We start from the raw sequence: 18683 nt of genomic DNA, 5'->3' as shown, positions 1-18683 counted from the left end.
AGTGCCGGATGATGGAGTTCATACCTTCAGGTGAGTGGAATTAAAGTCGGCGATGGATTGAAGACAGGATACTGTTCCAGGTAAGTTTCGTAGTGTTCTTTCTCTCTCTGCAGGTCCTTGGTTTCAGGTAAGCTGGCATCAAAGAACTGGACACAGTGAGCGTTACGCTGACCACAGCAGAATAACGCAAAGCACGATCTGCTGTTTGGGTGCAGTTTAAATAGTCTCAGGTAAAGTAGTCCAGGTAAAATAGTCCCAGGCCTGCCACATCCAAAGTAGTCCATGTAAAGTAAGTAGTCTCAGGCCTGCCACACCCAAAAGACTAGACCGCATAGCTCAGTTCCTTGTAACTGAGCTATGTATGTGCCTCAATGTTGGCTGAACCTTCCCAAGTTAAATAATCCCAAGTAAATAGTCCCATTCTAATGTTGGTCTTCATGATGGTTATGAGCCTGGCGCCAAAGGCGCCAGGACTGACTCCAAGAGAGTCTTGGATGAGGTTTTAAGGCCTTTGACCTGGCCATAACTGGAAGGCTGACTTGCCAGTGAGGGCCAGGGGCAAGGGTCATGACACTTATGGCCGATGTGGAGGTAACACGTTGGCCTGTTCCTCTTCAAAAACTTCTTGAAAATCTTGTACTCGGGTGGTAGAATTCCTATTAATCCTATAGTGGGATTTTCTCTTGAAATCGCTTGAACTTCTTTTCCTAAGTTTCCGCCTTGAACATAGCATGAGTGTTTGCATTCCTCAGTGAATACTAAGGTTCTGGCACGCCAATCAATCTGTGGATTATGTTTCTCCAACCATGGAATACCTAAGATTATTTTAAACTGCAGAGCACTTATTCGGTTGAAAGAGATCTTTTCTCGATGTCCATCCTGGCAAAGCAAGGTACAGTCTTCAGTACACTTCGTCACTGGTCCGGATATTAGCCGAGTACCTTCTACTGCAGTGACATTCTCAACCACAGACTTTGGGTGCATGTCAATACCCATCTTGCCTGCTAGTTCGTAATCCATGTAGTTTCCAATCGCACCACTGTACACATATGCTTCAACAGCATATACCTTGGAAGGTTGAAGGTCACTACTTAGGATAGCGGGAACAACGAAATGAGAGATCTGAATTTCCTTCTTCTAGCTCAACAAGTCGACCTCTACACTTGTTGGGGGTTGGAGATTTCCGTCAGTTAATTTTTTGTTATATTCCTGTCAGCCTTGTCTACGGCTCCCACTGGTTTCCATGGAGGTTTCACTGGGCAATTACGAAGATGATGACCAGCTGAACCACAATAGAGGCACACGTTCTGCTGTCTTTTTTTCTCTTTCTTCTTTTGAAATTGGACCCTGAACACCTCTCAACTGCATTGGTTCTGAATGACCTTCAGTCACTTGACGAATTGCACTATTTTTTTAACCGAAATAGAGTGATCTATTTTCTGATCTGGCACGATCAGTTTGTCGATATTGCAACCGGTGATCCAATTGTATAGTAAGGTCAATGAATTCGGGACAACCTGTAGGAGGATTCACTACCTGGGTCAATATGTCTTCAAGTTCTCCTCGAAATCCTCGATAAGAGTTTGTTCTCTTATCCTCGGGCCAATTAGTCTCTGCTTCTAATCGATTACAAAAAGCTATGTAAGCCAACAATTCTTGATTACCTTGGCGTAAAGAGAGCAGCTCATTATCCAAGGCCTGTCCCTGTGTATGATAGGCAAAGAGTTTCTCTAATTCCTGCTGAAAACCAGAGAAGTTTCTTAATAATGGGTCATCTCGATTGACTAAGGGAATGGACCAATCAGCAGCATGTCCACCCAAATATGATAACACAAATGCGACCTTAGCCTGATCTGAAGGAAAGACCCTGGGTCGACCCAGAGAATGTAAATTACTTTGATTCATAAAGACTGCAAAACGCTTTGGCTCCCCCATAAACCTTTCTGGGGCTGCTATTGGAATGTTCCCCGGTAAAACCACCTGCAGAGGAGGACTGGGAGCGGAAACATGACCCTATGGGAGACCACCAGGAAGTGGTGCTTGTCCTACTTGAGGTGTAATAATTGGCGACCCAATTCTTCAGTGTGTTCCCTGTTAACCACAAGCTCTCTCCTAAGAGAATTGGTTTTTGACCTTGCTGCGTGGACTTCTGCCCTTAACTCCCCCAAAATCTGGGACAGATCGTCTATTTCTGTGTTTTCCATTATGCTCAGGTGGAGTATTTTAAGTAAAGGCTTCACGTTCTGTAACGCTTACCTGGACTCCTCGGGAGCGTAATACCGCTTCAGCCTGTAGACCTGATACATGGAGGCCTTTAGGATTCTTTTTCTGTTAGGACAGACAGATAACAGCAATAGATATGCTATAAAAAACTATTAACTGTGGTAACTACTAGATGGGGTGTGTATAAACCCCTAAAAATGTACTCCCCCCTTCTAACTGTAGTGCTAGATTCCCTTCTCACCTTTGTTTTGTAATTGTGGAGCTCTCCATCCTCTTTTCAACAGGGGCGCGTTGAGATGGTGAAACAATTGCTAAACTTGGCATACTGAAGTACTCAATAATACTTTGAAGGAGAGTGTATATCTTTTAAAGAATGAGTCTTTAGGCTGGTAAGCAGAAGAAGACCCTGTAGTCCTTAAGAGTTTTAGATGATTCCTACGTTGTAGAGATCTCTCATGCTAATTACTTTTGTCTTTTCCCCTTTTTGCAGGTTCTAGAGATTTGGAGCCCTGACTGCGCACTTTAAAAGAGAGTTTATCTTTATGAAGAAGGAACTATAGATATGGGACAGTTGCAGCGTTACTCAGGTTGAGAAAACGTTAAAACGTAAGTTTGCCAATTCAAAGTTACTGCAACCTTCAAAAGTGGAGCGCGGTAACAACTGTGAGGTGATAACTTGATGAAACTTCAGGTACGTAAACGCATTAAAAAACGTCTTCTCTTTTAGTCTGTAAAGTTTGTTTTTATCATTAAAGACCTTTTGTGTTTTCTGCAGGGTTCAGAACGCTGAGGGAAGACCTTCGGAAGATGCTGCGGCTGCGAGTGAAACATCAGACTGAGGAGATGCTGCAAACAAACAAATATTCTTCAACGAAAATGACAGCGGCGGAGAAAAACTTCAGTCAGGTAAGTCTTATCTGTGGTCTGTGATGCCCTGTAATTGTCACAGGAACTAATATTTCTCTTATCTTTGGTTTCTTTAGATTCTGTGAGGAGAATAGATGGTAGCGATACACTGCTGTCAGTGGAGCAGACCTGCTGATTGCTGCAATGTGTTATGCCTAGCCTGAATGTCTGAGTGAAGACTAGGTTTTCTGACTGGGATCATGACAATCCCCCACTCTTGTGATTATTTTCTTCAGGTCTTTAGCAACGCCATCCAATGATTTCTGAATTCCCTCTGTTACAGCAGATATTTCCTTCCTGACTGATTGGGAATTCTCTTCACTCCAATAGGTCTTGCCTGCTCGCCATCTCCTCTTCCGCCAGTCTATTAGCCCTGTCAACCACTCTCTGCGTCGCTGGGAAGCAAAGGGAAGTCATAGACCACAACTTGTTCTTCGCCTTTTGTTGCGACATACAGGATGGCCTTCTCTTTTTTTGTCTGATCTTTTACTTCACTCCTTCTGACCCTCTGGTATGGATAGAGAGCTGTCCGTAATCCCCCAGGCCAGTCCCCACCTAAGATCCGGCTAGGTAATGTCGCATACTTGAGCACCTGAGTGGGCCAGGCTCTATTTGTATGTCTTCGCCCTGAGGCAGGCTGTAGATTGAAGCCGCCAATCTTGGCAAAGCCAAAACGTGTTTCCAGTGCATAACCATTTAAATTTGGGATTTTGTTCCAAAAGAATTTTCTATGCAGCACTATGTGATTTACATTAGCTTTATTATCATCACACGTTGGCAGTTTGGCAGATTAATAGACATGTTCATAAATTGAACATGACCATAGTCTAGAATAAATGACTATACCGTACCAGGATTAACATGAAATAATATCCTGATCTATGCTCTCAATAGTAGGAATTGTTCCACTATGCAAATCAGACAATCTTGTTAGATGAATGCTATGATTACTTTGTTTTCTTTTTTGAAGAATTTTTGTTTTATTTTACAAATTCTGCTTTTGAATGTGTTTACTGATTCTAATTTTCTTTTGTTCCATTGAGGATCAGTTCTATATACATGCATGTTTCTATTATACATGCATTTATAACAAACCTTGATGTATGATTTTGTTCTTTGATTTTCTTTTCTTTAACTAATTGTATTAACAATAAACTTTGATTCAACTGTAAAGTGCTCTCGCTGTGTTGTTCCCTTAGTGACTCGTTCAGCACAAAAAAAGCCCTTTTCCTTAAATATATTTAAGAATAACAATTAAATGAAAATTGTTCTAAATGTGGATTTCCTTTTTTGTGAGTTAATCTCTATTTGCATGTCTAGCAGGTTTTTGTCTAGGATCTCCAAGCACTGCGGATAACAAGTTGGTATCTCCTCAGGTTCCGGATAACTCTCGTGGCCCCCTCAGGTTGCCGGGCCTTCAGTTTTCTCTGCCGGTCTCTGAGCAGTCACAGTGGGTGCTCACAGTTGTGCCAGGCAATCTCCCCCACCCCCGTAGGAGGGGGGGTCTCTCCCTTGTGCCACTCCAGAGCTGTGCAGGGCCCTTCTTTGTATGTTTAATCCGGTTGCCTGCAGGTTTGGCATGCCTCACTCACAAGGGGGTAGGTAGGGGGCCTGGCCCCTCCGAACCCTCCTCCGGGCTCAGCAAGGCAACCGTCATTCCGCCACGTACTCTTCTCCCGGGGCCACTCCCCTCCGCCCCCGAGCGTGCCCCCAGGGTCCCCAGGCTTTGTTGCCTCATCTTGAGAGTCAATGAGCTGCGAACCCGTCCCGCGGTCCGGTGTCCCTCCAGTGCGAGAACATGCAGCTTACAGGTCTTTCCTCGCTGGCTTCCCTCTTAGCGCTGCCTCCCCTCTTGGCTGCTTCTCCTGGGTCTCGCTCAGGGCTCACCCCGGGCAGACCTCCTCACGTCGGGCCCTGGGCTCCTTGGATTGGTGGCCTCCAAGCAGGCCGTGCTCCCCTGCTCCTCTGTAGCTCTTCAAGTCTCTGGGCTTCCGCTGCCCAGGCACTGTCTCTTCTCTGCTGCAGACTCACTCTCAGGCTCGGTGTTACGCCGAGCCCTGCGGACTCCAATCCTCCAGTACCTCCACTCATGGCACTCCCCAGGCGCAGCGTCACCCCTGGGCGCCTGGAGGTCACTGCAGCCGCTCCGGGAGTGGTCTGGCCTTCACCCTACTAGCGAGTCCCACAGGCCCACGCCACATGGTTATCCCTCCGGCGGCTCCGTGCTCAGCACCGGAATCCTGGTAGGAGCCGCGATCTAGCGCAACCGGTGCACGGGAGTTTCTGGTGTTTCAGATGCTTGGTGGATCGCTATGTTTCTCTGCTGTCATGGCGATCTGGGGAACATCTCACCCAGGGCCGGCACAGTTCTCTACAAAGCGGCCATCTTGGTTGCCGCCGGGCACGCCTCCCCATTTGAATTTATTAACTTAAGACCCCCAGCAATTCTGCAATTACCATGCTTTTAAGCTTTCATGCCTTTGCAGTCGGAGGACAGCTTCCCATCTCCAAGATGTTGTATCTTAACCTTGAAGAATTACAAAGACTTTTCATAATTTCTACCATTGCTGTTTGCTTCTTTGATGTGTCCCCTGGGATGAAGTACCATCTTTGAGCCTGGCAGATAGGACTGGGGTGACCCTGGGGGGAGAGAATACCACGCACTCCATGATGTGGGCCTCAGTCGGGTATACCATTGATTGCCTAGGCTTCCAAGTCCATCCCTTGCCTCATGTGTTTACCCACCATGCTGTCCCCAACCATTCTGGGCATTATAGAGATAGGTTACATCTCAAGCAGTGTAGTAGGAATGAAGCTGAAAGTCTCATAGTTTAGCGAGCCTATACTGTAGGCCTACACAGGTTTCTAAATAGCGAGGCGTGGTTCATTGACAGTCAACATCTTGCTAGAACGACTCAACACACTTTTTGGACCGGTCACGCTCCTGCTAGTCTCTTACTAAAGCTTCTAGAATTATGAAGAGTGATGCCAAGGTGGAAAGCAGGAGACCCCAGGCCGGAAGACAACAGTTTCATTCACTGCTTGGGTAATGAAGATGGCAGGCAGATGTTTTAGGCAGATGTTAAACTAGTGTTAACACCTACTGAATCTGTAATCCAGAGTCCCAGCTAATCACCCAGCATGCTCACACAGGAATCACACCTGACCTTCTTTGTGCAATTGAGCAACAGAGCTGGCAGGGATGGATGAGAAACTAATTGGTGGATGAGATCAAGAGAGAGAGGGGAGTGTAAGAAGGAGGATACGTAAAGAAGAGGTCAGAGGAGATAGTAATGAGAGATCCGCAAAGGGTTTGGGAGCAGGAACAAGCTGCATGGCACAACTAGAGGGAGGCCATTTGAGGGAGAAGGAGGGAACACAGAAAAAAGGCTGCAAATAGAAAGGCAAGCAAGAACATGAAGGGTGGAGAGGAAAAGAAAAAGTTTCAATGAGATTGTAGAGGGGGTGGGGGGCGTAATAAAAAAAAACCTTCACCCCATACACAATCATTGAGTGGTGGAGAGGGGTCGGGTTGAGCTGAAGGCCTGGAAGAATAATGAGCTGAACCACTCGAGCGCCAGTGAGAGTGTCTGATGCAGGACCCCTGTCAAGATGACCCAAGGCACCAGGTTTGGTGATGTCAGGTATTCCATAAATCCAGATGGACCAACACGACATCCTGACAAGGCCAACACAAGCCACAATAGACTAAACAAGCAGTCTGTTTAGAAAACTCAAAGCCCCAGATACTGTGAGTGGCTGACTGCCACCAGGAAGGAAAATTTGTTTAAGGAAGAGACTGAAGGACTGAGGAGCATGACTCTAGCAAAAGTGATCCATCTGCACCCATTCCAGTATCGCCACCTGTGAGCTCAGGCAAACCTAAAACCCTGGTTTTCTGTTGTATCCAATAAAGGTCAACCAATACTTCGTCTTCGAGTTGCCTGTTGCTCCCGGTCCATGGTACCCCTCATGAAGTGCTTCTTTGTACAATGCCATTCCTTCAACTTCCTTTCTTCTCTCCTTCCCTTTCCAGTTAAACACAATTGAAGCTAATGATCGTGGAATTTGGCACTTTACAACACACCACTAAATTCAACATTGTACAGTTAGAATGTCGCAACTGACCCAATTCCATAACATTCTCTTCTACAATGAGTTATGACAAAATGTGAACATCATGGCAATCGTAGATTTTGAGGTTTATTAGAAGCCATTAAAAAATGTAATAGATAGTTGAACTGATTGTTGAAATGTTTATTAATAAATGAATGGTTTTTTTATCTTGCCCCAGAGTTCTAGGCCATTTTGAGAAGCCACTCTTCCTGGAGCTATGCAAGCACATGGTCTTTGTTCAAGTGCATGAAGGAGAGTACATCTTCCGGCCCGGGCAGTTGGATAACAGCATCTACGTTGTGCAAGATGGAAAACTCGAAGTGTGCATTCAGGAAAGTGTAAGAAAAACTGAACTCTATTCACAACCAATCACAGACTTTTAAAAACAGAGTACTAAATGCCACACACAGCTGAGAAAATCTACCAGAAACGATAAAACGTATTTTGGGGAAATCTTTACTTGTAAGTGCAAGATGTTGCTGAAAGTGACTGAAATCCAGTTACAGCTGCATTTACAGTCAATTCAACTTCTTCAATGACCTATTTTGGCCTGTTGCAAATGTTTCAGTTTGGCACACAATTTTCAGAGGAATAGTTGCATAATCTAGCTCTGTGCAAAAGTGAGGCTTTATATTTATTCATCTGTTTTTTGGAAGGGTGACAACTGCTCATTCTCTGAATGCTCAGAGGTGCAGTTGCCCAATGTATTGCTCAGTTATTAATTTGTTTCACTTGGTTATAAAGTTTGGGGTTTTGATATGTTCACCTCTCTCCTTATTGAAATATACTTTGTATATAGTACTTATTTCCATGTATTTTCTCTGCAGTGTAATTGAGAAGGATTGTTTTTGCGTAGTGAGGTAGCTGTAATTTTAAGGGTCTTGAAAGGTTGAAAAGCGTGAACAGTTGAGATCTTACCACGAGACTCAAGTTAATTAGATTTCTGTAGCACCTGATAGATATTAACTGTTTGGATCCCTTCAGGAAGCATTTTAACATCCTAATTGTAATTGTTTATTAAGCCATGTTTAGCACACTTGTGGAAGTCATCTCTTCGTGCTGTGCAGTAACCCACGATAATTGATCCTAAACTCTTTGAAGCAAGGAAGCATGAACTGTACCTGACATGTATAGGCATGTGTGGTCAATGCTGGTCCAGTTTCACCTAGCAACCCCCGGCCCCCAACTTGGAGCCAGCGAAGATCCCTTAATACTCTTGACATGTGGTTGTCTTTTAAAGTTCTTTTGACACCTGTAACAGAGCATTTTATGACACTTACTGCTCTTGCAGTTGCCCCAGGGTATCCTAGCCAATGGACTACCAAAGTTTCCCTATTTGTAGATTGTCAGAGCTCCTACCGGTGCATGTTTTCTGGGAGAATGAGAGGGGGAGGGCTTTACTCCCCCAATGGGATTAAAGGGACTTGGATAGTCTAACCAGTTCTTGAGTTACAGTTGGTTTTGTAGTAGCAGGAGTCGAGTGGCTGCAACTTCTGAGTCCAAGCAATGAAGGTTAATCTTCTATATTGTATTGGCTTATCCCACACGTTAACCTTGCAGGCTTTTTATCTGCTGGTGGAGGCAAGCTATTTGCCACATCTGTTCTCGGAGGTATCATTTTCCTTTCCTTCCTTCCTGGGAAACCTGCTTTGATTCATTACAAGTGGCGATTAATTCTCTGAGCTAATCTATCTGTCCTCCTCTCTGTTTTGGCCACCATTTGTCACAGATGAAGCAATGGCTGTTTGCTCACTCCCTGTTAAGGGTGCTTCAGGCTGAGACTCCATCCATGCAAACTCTAGTAGATTGCGAATTCCTTTCTGAATCACTGCCAGTGTTATTACAGAAGATTTTAAAGGCGTTATCAAAGATTTCATTTTTCTAATTTCCTGCACGTGGCCAGACTGCAGGGATTCAAGAATTGTTATGAGCATGTTCTTTTCAATTGCCATGAGCATTTTCTTTTCTGCCGTCACTGGCAATTGCCCCTATGCTGGCCATCATTCTCCACTTCAATACTACTGGAGGGGTGAACTGCCCTCCCCTGAACGTCTGCCCACCCATAACCAGGACAGTAGTATGCTACTTCACCAGCCTTGGCATTCTTTCACTTTACATGAAACCATATAATCCTGTTTTTGGATATGGCAAATTAGATGCTGGTGATTTATAATGACCTGTACAAATAAGCAATGATGGTGTACTTCATTCAGATCTATGTCTGTTTGCCTGTGGAACAATGCTGGCGAACCTTAGTGGTGGCATCATTCTGCCAGCCTGCCTAATGGCCTGTTGGCCAGTCCTCCTGAAATGCTGACTTCTTGCATTTGGTTCTTCATATCAGAGGGTCCCCCTCCAGAGCACCCTGTCACCACCCCCTCGCCAGTGATTTTTCTGGGCCCCCTGCTCCTATTCACCTCCTAAAAACACCCTAACCTACCTGATCGGGGGACCCAATGCTCCTCCAACAGCCACATCTTGTTGCAGTGCACGTGAATTCTTGCGCTCAAATTTAAACTTAGTATGGTACATTTACCAGTGACTTTGCTGAGACCATCACCAATGGTCATAAATACACAACCTATAACTAGAGGTGAAAAGTTTGCTAGATGCTCAGTGTTGAGCTGCACTAACCTTGGCCAGCGATAAGGAAGAGGCAATCATCTTAGTTTACAAAGGAAAATGTTAGTGTAGTAAAATGCAGCCCTTTTCCAATTTTGCGTCACAAAGTGTTGTCCTCAGGTGACCTGCTAACACCTGTGTTTGTTCTGACAATTTTTTAAATCACTATCTCTGAAGCCTATATCAAAGACAGTAAGTACTCCTACGCCCCGTCCCCTTTCCTCCATACTTTACGGGTGTCCATCTCATGGAGAACTGACTGGTACATTTGCACATCAAACAAAACATTTTCTTCTGATTTCAAATTTGGGAACATAGTCCATGTGTGCACAGGGTGTAACCCAATGTACACTGACTCAGCCCATCGGCAATGCCTGCCAGGCCTCCTCAGTGTTTCTTTATACTTGTTTTTATTTCTCTGGCCAGCACTCCTGCTGGTTCCCCCCGTTTGTCAGGGCTAAAAACATGGTTTTCCTGTTGCAGGTTGTGCTTAGGCCACTCTTCAGCGTGCAACCTGCACTCCTTATGTGTCTTTAGAGCCTGGGTCCCGATCCCTGTTGGGGTGCTTGCGCAGCTTGTGTCTCTTTCTGAGGATTTAAGGAATGGTTGATTTCCTGGAAAGAGATTGTTGGCAGCCTCATCACAACACTTTAAGCACTTTGTTGAGTTATGCTGCATCAAAGTACGTTACTTTCCTTTTCCGTCTGCACCCTGGTGCTGAGCCTCCTTCCTTAGGGTTTTCTCACTCTGTATGGTCTATTCAAGGCCCTCAGACTCTACCAGGGGCAACTGCAAGGCCTTTAAGGCCCCTACCAGCGCTTGCATCAAGTATACCAAAGGATTATATACCAGTGGCAGCACAGACGACCCTTTGGGTCACTGACCAGCATACAATCTGAGAGTTCCTCTGAGCTTCTGTCAATGCCTTGCACCGAGGCAGATAGCTTTGAGGGGCATCAGCATATCTCTTGGGCTATCACTGATATTCACACTGCTTCTATTGGACTTGGGTCTGACAGCTTGGTTGAGCAGTCTGCGAGGGACAGGGTAAAATCTGTTAAACTGAAGAAGTCCTCTACTGTGGCACAGTCAGCTCACAAAACTGTGAAGCCTTGTGAGGGAAAAACTGGTGCCATTTTGACCTCTACCAATTGGCAGCAGTTTTATCATGCCTGACATGTTAATGCTGAGTAGCGCTCTGTCACTTACGTGCACCACAGTTCATTCGAAGAATGTCTGACTCCCCTCACAGTGACTGTGCACAAGATACTGTGAGAAACCTACGGGTGTTTTCACATCTACTCCCCTGGGCTCCTCTATGTAGGTGGCCGGGGAAAGGCCATTGCTTTTGGATCCTGCCCCTGGGGGTGGACAAGTGAGGTGGGGATCACCTGGATAGAGGATCCTCGGGGATTGCAGGTGGGATGCCCTTAGGTGAGACATGGTATTCCACATCCTCTTTTCAGAAAGGAACCCCTATCCCAGAAGTGGTTACGGGATATTGTTCACCTTGCTCCCTTGTCTCTGAGAAAAGTAGGAGATATCATACCAGACTGATTAAACAGAGGAGGGTGAGGTATCTTGGGATAAAACACAGTATGCCCCTGGTCCTCGGGACAAATAGCCTGTCCCTCCCCTGATCGCTTTAGGTCATTATAAGGAATGTTCCCTTCATTCCCCTCTTGGGATGTATAACAGTACTGAGAAGAGGAAGGAAAAACTGAATGTTATGAAGATTACATTCCCCGTTCAAGTATTGAGACGAAGAAGAGGCAAATGAGAGTATTAGACACCACTTACTCTCACCACTTTGGTACTGGGACGAGAAAGATGCATGGAGGTCAGGCGCATGTCCTGGTTAATGAGAGCCAGGCAACAGTAATGAATGGAACACACAAGCAGCCTGTTACCGGACCACAGGTGTATAAGAAGTGGAACACTGAAGCACAAGCAGTAGAAGAGGAAAGCAGAGAAAGAGGAAGCAAAAGGAGCTGTGTGGGAGCGAGAGAAGCCGAGACGCCAGTATGCCGAAGGAGAACCTGGGAGTCCTGCTGGATTGTTGATGCAGGACAGAGATCCCATAGAAGGGAAGGCGGGCCTCAGGCGCTGCAGAAGAGCGGAGGAGAAGCTGCGCACGAGAATCAGAGTGTGCCAAGTGGAGCGTCCGACAAACAGGCTTTCCTGCAAAGGGAGAGAAGCCGGGTAAAGGAACTGCTGAGTCTGGGTAAGTGTTAGGGACACTTAAATCACCAGGGTGCTCGTATAAGACTGTGAATGCAGTAGCGGTCAATGAAATAAGAAAAGGTATCTTTATTGAATACCTCACTGAATGAAACAAGCAAAGTTGTCTTTATTGTTTATCGAACTGAATGAAACAAGCAAAGTTGCCTTTATTGAGTACCGAATAGAAAGAAAGAAGCAAAGTTACATTTATTTAACTGAAAGCAGCATTTATGGAAAACTGAACTGATTGACTCAATGAAATAAGATAAGCTGCATTTATTGAACAATGAACTGAAATAAAATAGAAAGCTAAGTTGAATGCAAGACTGTGAATATAAAGTGGAATCAAGATTGAGAAACCATTCGTATGTTACAGTTGTGAAGCTGCATTTGAGAAACTGCTTGTTTGGCTGAATATTATGCTTGGGGAAGGGAGCCCTGAGTTATAAAGAATTATGGAAATCAAGTGGAAAGACAAAGCTTCAAAATACTTTTTATGTTATCCTTTTGATGTTAAACGTGGGGAAGAGAACCCTGAGACTTATTGCTCTGGAGTTATGTTGAGCTTGGGGAGTGGGGGGACATCCTGACCTTCACAAAAGTGTGGAACTGTATTTCTTCAAGTCCAAACGAAAGTAAATTGAACATTTTGTTGAACCTATTGTTATTGGGGGAAAAAGAAGCTGAAGAATAAGCCAGATCTGGAAATAGCTAAGAACTTTATGTTTGGAATATTGTTTTGGTTTATGGTTGACGTTCCTACACATTGTTTTATCTTCGTTTTTGAGGGCAAGTATAGGTTTTGGACATAGACAGACTTTTCATTTGAACAGGCTAGCAGACATTCCTTAGTTTCTTTAGGTAGGGAAGTTCCACCTTAGCGTAGGGCAAGTTGGGGCTTCTTCCATCCTGACCATTTCTTTAAATAAAAAGCCTTTTGTTACACATTGAATCTGTTGTCTGTGTCTCCTTTCATGATGCCAATCTCACGGTACCTTCTTTTCACGCGGTTCATTGCGGACTAACTCTTAGATAATGAACACTTTCTTCTATCACCAACTCACGCTGTGCTCCCACCGTATTTATTGTTGTAATCAGCCAATTTCCAATTTCTTTTCGTTTGAAGTGCTGCTAAGGGTCTATTTCCACAGAGCCCTCCCTAACATAATGCTTGTCCAAATCCAGATGAAAGACGGTTATGGAATCTTTAGCAAAGTTTTTTTTCCCCAGAGAATTCCAGATCACTCTTACTCCTCTCTTCTGCCTCCATCTTGACTTGGGAATCACTCGAAATTCCCAAATCTATCGCTGAGGCTAAACACACTTCTATCCAATCTAAAATTCCTTAATGAAAACCAACTACCAGTATTTGATGTTACGGGGCCTCGGGTGAGGGTGGCCCGGGAACATAGGATTTGTCGAATCTGCAGTTGTCTGGGACTTCAAGAAACCTCCGGACATGTCTTAACCCAATGTGCTAAATTAGGGCCTGTATACATGTGTTTGTATGGCACACTGGTCCACATATATGAGGCGATCATTGGGGACTCGTTTTGGGACTATTGTCTGAATTCCAAGAGCATTGCAATACAACTGGCCCTATATAGGGAATGGACCCATGTAAAGACTCTCCTATCGGACTAAGTATGTAAGGCCTTGTTTTGTTATGTTTGACCATGGCAATGCAGAATGATTTCCCTCTTTTCCTTAAATAAATTGCATTGATAAGGACCCTGTGATACGGTGGGCATTATCGTTACCGCTACAGATCAATTAGGTGTACTGGTCCACGACCATTAAGATTCCTTATGATGTACCACCAGGCTTTATACTGTATGTTTTAACTTATTACTATTTATCTTGTCTATCTTGTATTCATTTTACTTTTTGTGTCTTAAATGTTTGTGTTTAATGTTTTGTGTAAAGTCCAAATGTTGGACTATATCACAATAAACATATTATTATTATTGAATTCTTGCCCTTTGCCAGGGAAAGCACCTACCCACTCTATGTATGACTGCAGACAACATGTCAGACACGACACCTGCACCCCAGTGTCAACCCAGGCTCTGACACAGGTGGCATATGAGGATTGTTTATATAATCAATCCAGAAGCTGATCGGGTCGCAGGCCATACCTTCTTACTTCAAAGGCTAGATTAAGGATCTAGCTTCCACAGTGCAGCCAGCCATTCCGGTGACTCCCACGCCTCCACACCCTATAGCTCCCACGCCACCAATGCCTATGCTTCCATTGCCACTAACAGCTGTTGCTCTGCCTTTGGCTCCATTGTCACCACCGGTACCCAGAATGCCAATTCTTACACTGCTGGTTTCCGGTCTGATTTCCTCAGTCTACCTGAAAGCGTAAGTGACTGGCCCTACGCCAGTCTCGGATGAGCCTCCTACTGAAGGGGTAGTGGAAGACCCACTGCTAGATGAGATGAAGGCAGAGCTACCACCTTCAACCAAATCTTTCCACTAGAGGATTAAGAGAATGGTTCAAGTTCTAAATGTTTAGGTGCCAACTGACCCACACCTAGTGAGCCTTTGGCATTGTAAGGAATATTGGGCCCTCTGGGCTTGTGTTCGCTCAGGCAACCCCATGCAGAAGGATATTTTGACAGAGGCTACTAAGCTAAGGGCCAAACTGCAATAGACAGCGCTAATCAATTGGCATTTGGACCTGAGGTATAGGCAGTTGGGTTCCAACGTGATTAAATTGATGGTTCATCCAACTCCCTCGTCTTCTGTCGTAGCAGCAGTGTCACTATTCCACAAGGTGTCCACCTCCTCGTTAAACTCTTCCTCGCCCATCTTGTCTAATATCACTCTAGGGAAGAAGAAACATTTTTGGAATGCTCTGGGCAAAAATGTTTTATGCAAATGCGACCATGCATCTAAGACTGGCTAATGACTAGCTGAGGCTAATCGAGCCCTGTGTAAAGAGCAAGCCGATTTCCAAAATGATTAGCGATCAGTAAATCAGCAAATTGGCAGATGCAAAGTTCTTAGCGCAAGACCTTCTGGAAGTGTTGGCTCACCACATAGACATGGCAGCATGAGGGATGTGCATTGGCACAAACATGCAAATATTAGCGTAGATGTGCTCTTCTTACCTTTCTTAGGATGTCCAGTACAAAATCCTGCATTTACCCGTCAAATGAGTTGTGCTCGTCCACACTTCGACAGACGAGGAGCACTCAAAGTTCTTGACAAAAAGCTTGCATAAGACCTTTCAGCCTGGTACTTAAGTGAGGCAGGATTTTGGATGTAGGACCTCTTGTGGCTTCAGATGCTTCTTTGAATGCAGACAGGGAGATCCTGATAGATACCATGCCCAGAAAGAAGCAGTGCATGACAAGTAAATGCTTTTATCTGCCCATCAGTGCCACACGCTTCATGGGGTAGAGCAGCCAAAATGATGTCAATGTCTGGGTCCACCCATGTCCATCCGTAGGCAGGATTTTGGATTTTGAACAACATATGCAAGGATCCATGTATTCTTTCTGTGCTCGCCAGTGGTACAGGTTATTCCTTCCAGTTTTTTTATCCCTTGTCTCCTTCCTTGAGATAGGTAGAGTCAGAAGTTATTCTCCAGAAAGTGAACACACATCTGGAAATGAGGGCTCTGGAGCATGTTCCCACGGCCCAACAAGGCCAAGGATTTTCTTCCAGACTCTTAACTGTCCCCCAGAAAAATCAGACCTAAACTTGTTACTCCTCAACCTATTTTTATCCACAAAAAATTCAAGATGCCAGCACCTGCTCACATTCAATCTGCTCACTATCATGGAGATTGGTTATGCCCAGTGGCCCTAAGGATGCTTACATTGATGTTTGGATTTGGCTGCTTCAAAGGCTTTTCCTGCATGTGTCATTGGGAGATGCACATTTTAACTATAGGGTTTCCCCATTCGGTCTCAAACCATCCCCCAGAATCTTCACCAAGTTGATGATGGCAGTCAGGGCTTAGCTATGTCGGATGATTTGAGCTGCATAAGCAGACCAAACGAAGACAGATTTGTCTGTACATCTGGACCTGTTGTTCAAGCTTGGCCTCTCTGCCTCAAGAGAAATCCGACTTTCTGCCAGCACTGAACATTCTGTTTGTTGGTCTACATTGGGACAGTGTCAGAGGTTGTGTCTACACAGGAGTGGGCCATGGACATACTACAGATGATTGCTCAATTCCTCCATTTGGAGCACATCGCTGCACAGTGCTTTCAGTGCCTACATGTCCTCTTGGTGGCATGCCATCGCTGTTCCATTTGCTAGTCTTCGGTTTAAGAGGATCCAATTGCACTTGTCTGAGCATTAGAATCAAGCATCAGATTCTAGTCTGTGATTTTCCTGACCCAGGAAACCTTACATCCAGTTCTACTGCGGTGGTCCCAGAAAGTAAATATGTGGTCAGTAAACCCATTTGTGGAAACTGCTCACAAGGTGGTAGTGATCACTGAGATGAATCTGAAGGGGTCATCACTTCTTTCCTGGCGGTGACCTCTCCATATGTGGCCAATGGGCGGCAGCCGCTACCTGATCCTGACCCTGGGAGCGGCTATAAGAGGGAGGATCGGATGGGAGGAGGCAGCCCTCGGGAGGGTGTCATATCATCGGACGAGGCATGGTATCACCCTTTTTCTTTTGTGGATACCGCTGCCATTCCCCATGCCTTAATGGTATATTGGCAGACCTCGCCCCCCCCCAACCCACCTAGGAAAGGTACACTTTCATCAAATCTGTGTACACATCCCTAAAATCTGACTTGCCTTTCAAAACTCCTGGAAACACCTTTTCAGACTCTGCATACAAGTCCTCAAGAACTGACTTGCCTTTTAAGATCACCTTTTCAGACTTTTCGTACAAGTTATCAGAAACAGACTACCATTGCCCTAAAAAACGAAAATACTGTGACTACGTAGATGAGCCGAGTAATGAAGATCATTGGAAGCCAGGAGTACACGCTGTGCTCTAGTTGTTGCATGAACAAGTCTGATGCCAGGAGATTTAAACCGGCACACCAGCTGACAGGCAGACGCTGGCTGGAGAACACTACTTCTCTCAGAGCTGACCGTGGGGCTGGTGCAGTGTCCGTGGAGCCAACCGGCTTGACAATAAGGAAGAGGGAAGTGGACTGCAAGTGGGATTACTCTGTGAGAATGCCAGAAGCAATCGAAAGGGTTCTGGGCATTTGCAGGTACTGGAAAGCAGCCTCTACACCACTGAAGCTGCGAGAAGCCTGAAGGTATTCTCCCAGTAAGACCTCGAGAATCCCTTATTCAAGTGGCCAGGACACAGCCATCACTGTTTAATCCAGTTCCTGGGGGTGGACCATTGGGGGAGGATCACTGGGTAGGGGGACCTGGGGTAAGGCTTGAGGCAATACCCCAGGTGAGACACGGTACCACCACGGGGAGGACGGTGAGGGGAACAAAGTCTCAGAAGCTTTTACAAGCTCATCATCTCTTCCACCCATTGAATCTTCTTTACCCAAAGGTAAAGCCAACAACCCATTCACATCTTGTAAACATGTTAAGAACCACGACTCCCAAACTCGCACTTTTCCTGGTTCTTATCCGGATACTAGGACAGAACACCACTATTCCCACAATCCCCTATGTTCTGTTCTCCATCCCGGTCATTCTCATCCATTTCACAAACCTTCCCTTTTCCGGCACCCACACGTTTCCCCGATGTAGAAAACAATGGACTTTTAATAAGACTGTTTACCTGACATGTCCCGACACGAGAGTCAGGCAATTCACACACACTGACGGCCCTTCCTTTTCCGCACGGGGATAAAAGGTGGAGCAAGAGAGCACCGAAGAGCAAGGCGAGCACAGTAGACAGCACGACAAGACGGCTAACGAGGCACGGCAGTTCAAGAGAAGGAGAAAGGCAGCGGGAATCGAGAGAGTGGGGAGAAGAGAAGCAACCTTGCCCTTTTCGTCCCAGGCCCGCTGACCATTCGTGGAAGAGAACATAAGACCGCGAACAATAACACAAGTGTCTTGCAGCAGATATCAACGGTACACAGGGCAAGCCTATGCCGAAAAGTAGAAGCGAACGAAGCACCCGCGACCGTAGTACTGGCCTGGACTCCAGTGAAGCCGAAAGCCAAGTGGTTCATCACAGCCGGTGAGTCGAGGGGAGAACCGATAAGAACCGGGCTGTGTTTAGCTGAGAATCGCAAAGCGGAAAGTTTGAATCTAGAAGTGAATTGTGAATGAACTGTAAAAAGTGTTAAGGGGAGACAAGCTGCAGAGGGAAACCGGCACCACGTGGGTGCTAACTCCCAAGACTCTGATCGATTTCCATCTGACTGAAACTACAGATAGCAGAAGGTCATAGGAGGTCAAAGTGGTCATACTGAGGGTCAAGTAAAATCCCTGTACAATCAAAAGACTTTGATCTATAAACTTTGTGAAAGAAAGGGAGGTGAATCCTGCAAACAATTGTGAATGTGAAGTTGTCAAGAGTGAACCCGACGGAGGGATGCCGACGAGAGGGGCAAAGTCTAAAGTCCTGAGAAACGGTGTGTTGACAGACGTGAACTCGGCCAAGGGATGTCACTATGAACTGTTTGAAAT

General features: G+C 45.4%; 1 protein-coding gene across 3 annotated transcripts in view; it reads left to right on the top strand.

The window, feature by feature from the left end:
* The window catches only part of PNPLA7 (patatin like phospholipase domain containing 7), a 2986886-nt gene that overhangs the window by 526908 nt on the left and 2441295 nt on the right, over positions 1–18683 (top strand). For all 3 annotated transcript variants that reach the window (XM_069609797.1, XM_069609798.1, XM_069609799.1), the window contains one exon: positions 7424–7583. In XM_069609797.1, the coding sequence (XP_069465898.1) occupies positions 7424–7583 (160 nt within the window). The remainder of the gene's footprint in view (positions 1–7423; positions 7584–18683) is intronic.

This window comes from Ambystoma mexicanum, chromosome 8 (assembly GCF_040938575.1).
Source record: "Ambystoma mexicanum isolate Mex_15411 chromosome 8, UKY_AmexF1_1, whole genome shotgun sequence".
Classification (NCBI taxonomy): domain Eukaryota; kingdom Metazoa; phylum Chordata; class Amphibia; order Caudata; family Ambystomatidae; genus Ambystoma; species Ambystoma mexicanum.
This window is presented reverse-complemented; position numbering and strand designations above follow the sequence as displayed.